This window comes from Priapulus caudatus, unplaced genomic scaffold (genome assembly GCF_000485595.1).
Source record: "Priapulus caudatus unplaced genomic scaffold, Priapulus_caudatus-5.0.1 Scaffold1139, whole genome shotgun sequence".
Classification (NCBI taxonomy): Eukaryota; Metazoa; Priapulida; class Priapulimorpha; order Priapulimorphida; family Priapulidae; genus Priapulus; species Priapulus caudatus.
The window spans coordinates 34,429-37,106 of record NW_014578200.1 but is presented as its reverse complement, the minus strand read 5'-3'; the positions used below and the strand labels follow the sequence as shown (position 1 = coordinate 37,106).

Genomic DNA, 2,678 nt, shown 5'->3' with positions numbered 1-2,678 from the left:
AACCAGTCTACACTACGTAGTGTAGAGTTCAGTGATCGAGGGGAACTAGGGGGCAATATTTTTACATTTCAAAATTAAATAATCCTGAATGAGCTTTGAAAACTAGCAGGAATTTCAGGAATTTGATCCCGGGATTTGATAAAGTTTTCTATGATATTCAAGATGAAAGAGAAAGAGGAAAAACACCCCCTTTTTAAAGAAATCTCCGGTGAAAAGTCAAATACACCCCCTTTTTTTACAATTCTTGGGCTGGATTTTGTCGCGCAAAAATACCCCTTTACCGGAGATTTTTGGAACGCGCATGCGGTCCCTCCGACCTCGGAGTGGTGGGGGGGCCGGGCATTTCTATTAGGTTCATATTTTACCAATGATAACTAACAAGTTTAATATACTTAAGATTATGCTATTTACTGAGAATGAGGGAATAATGTTTGCTGTATGCAAGAGTTTCTTCACTAATCATTACATGGAAGATATACACGAGCTAGAAATATTGTGATTGGCTCAAATCTTAGGGTACAGGAAAGTGGAAGTTATAAGTCCTAGAAAATGTCTGGTAAGATCTTTTGCCATTTATCAGGCACCTTGACACTCACTATTGTTGGCAGGAGTATGCTCTTCGGGTACCTGCAGGCAGTGATGTCCCGATCATTGATTATAATCGAAAGTCAGTCGTTTGCAGCAACTGACCGAGCGCTCGATTAGGAAAATATATAATCGATTATCAAAAAAAATTTGCAAACATTGATGAAATGATTTTATTTTATTTGTGTGTGTTTGTTTTGGTTATATTTATAGCATACACCAAACGTAAGCAAGTGTACTGTTACATAGCTTTTCGAATATTGTATTATAAAAAATACTGTATTAAATGATATCTTTCAATATCTGGTAGACGCGATCAATAACATTCAACCGATTATCTTCGATCATCGATTGGTTGGGTGCAACCGATGATCGATGATGAAATTCTAACCGATTCCCATCACTATCTGTAGGTAGCTAAGCTAGCTGCTGCTAGCAAGTAGATGTTTAGGCATGAATGTAAAATTTACAGCTTGTCCTTACCAGCTTGCACTGCCAAAGGAGGCAACATCGTGTCATCTTGGACAACCTATATATTTTGGTTTTGCAGCTGCTGTCAGGAGGAAGCTCGATGAAGAACTGAAGTCAAAAATTAAGAGGCTTAAAAAATTTGATGGCCAGCACATTGTGGTTCTCAAGTTTGAAGCATATTCGCTGAATGAAGATGGCTTGACCGGCCCCCAGCTGTGCAGTCCTGTCTTTTCTAGTGAGGTAATCAACCAAAGTAAGTGCGAATGATGTTCCTGCTACGTATCTCCATGTGGTACCATTCATAGGCAAAATGGGTTTACTTGAGTGGCTTCTGTAATAGAATGCATTATTACGAAAACGTTAATTGGTGACATCGAATTGTGGTCATGTTCACTATCATTCACTATAGCAATCCTTTATTTCTTGTCTAGGATCAACCCAGAATGGAGAATTGAGGATATATAAGATTGGAAAGTCAGCAGAATCTTGCCAAGGTGGTCAAAGCAGAGAGAATGATACTGAAATGTTAATGTTCACTAGTAAAGTAAAGAAAGGAGGTAAAAAATGTATAGGTTTACCTGTCAATGTGTGTTACCTGTAATGTCTAAAAATGTGTAAGTGCAAGCTGCACCACAGTATTGCAACGACACGCTAGGCCAATAAGCCATATTATAAAATCCTCGCCACCATATTGAGATCAGATAAGATTAAGAGTATATATAACTTGACTATATATAACATAGTTACGATAGTACTAGTCTAGGCTTTTTATCTATAATCTCTTCACTAACATCGTACTTCAATTCACAGGTGCGTTTCTGTTTACAGAGACATTTACAAATATGATTGTGGCCATTTGGGATATTTTGCAATGTTTGTGAAAAACGCACGAGTGTTTACATTTTAATAATATACTTATCGAACATGTCAACTCTGTGGTTGAATCAATCCCAATCTCGAACAGTAAGCTGAGACAGCTCGAATCGGAATTGAAGAAGGACCCAACCATGTGCCAACTGAAAGTCGAGATCGCAAACAGCTGGTCGACAGAGAAACACTTGCTATCGGCGGAACTGCAGGAGTTTTGGCAGTTTCGTGACGAACTATCGATCGCCAACGACATAATTCTCAGAGGGGAATGTCTGGTAATTCCTAAGTCGATGCGTCGCGAAATGTTGACGAACATACATGTCGGACATTGGGGCATTGACAAGAGCAGAAGTCGTGCTCGAGAAGTGTTATTCTGGCCGGGAATGTCGGCTCAGATTAAAAACATGATCCTGCAGTGCAAAGTATGTATAACACATCGCAATGAGAATACGAAAGAGCCGATGATGGCACATGAAATGCCTACAGTTCCATGGGAAACTGTAGGTACAGATCTGTTCTACTGGGAAGGAAGTCAGTATCTCGTCGTCGTCGACTATGTTTCCAGATATCCGGAAATAGCGAAGTTATCCGGCACAACATCTAGCGAGATCATAACACATATGAAATCCATCTTCGCTAGACATGGCATTGCGCGGGTGGTCGTAAGTGATAACGGACCACAGTACAGTGCATCTACGTTCAAACAATTTGCAAAAGACTGGGGATTCGAACACAGAACATCGAGTCCTACG

At 39.8% G+C, this 2,678-nt stretch overlaps 1 protein-coding gene across 2 annotated transcripts in view; it reads left to right on the top strand.

The window, feature by feature from the left end:
* The window catches only part of LOC106815532 (nuclear factor NF-kappa-B p105 subunit-like), a 10,767-nt gene extending 9,072 nt beyond the window's left edge, over positions 1-1,695 (top strand). For both annotated transcript variants that reach the window (XM_014819999.1, XM_014819998.1), the window contains exons 6-7: positions 1,136-1,309; positions 1,488-1,695. In XM_014819999.1, the coding sequence (XP_014675485.1) occupies positions 1,136-1,309; positions 1,488-1,657 (344 nt within the window). In that variant the 3' untranslated portion in view covers positions 1,658-1,695. The remainder of the gene's footprint in view (positions 1-1,135; positions 1,310-1,487) is intronic.
* Positions 1,696-2,678: the final 983 nt, after the last annotated feature.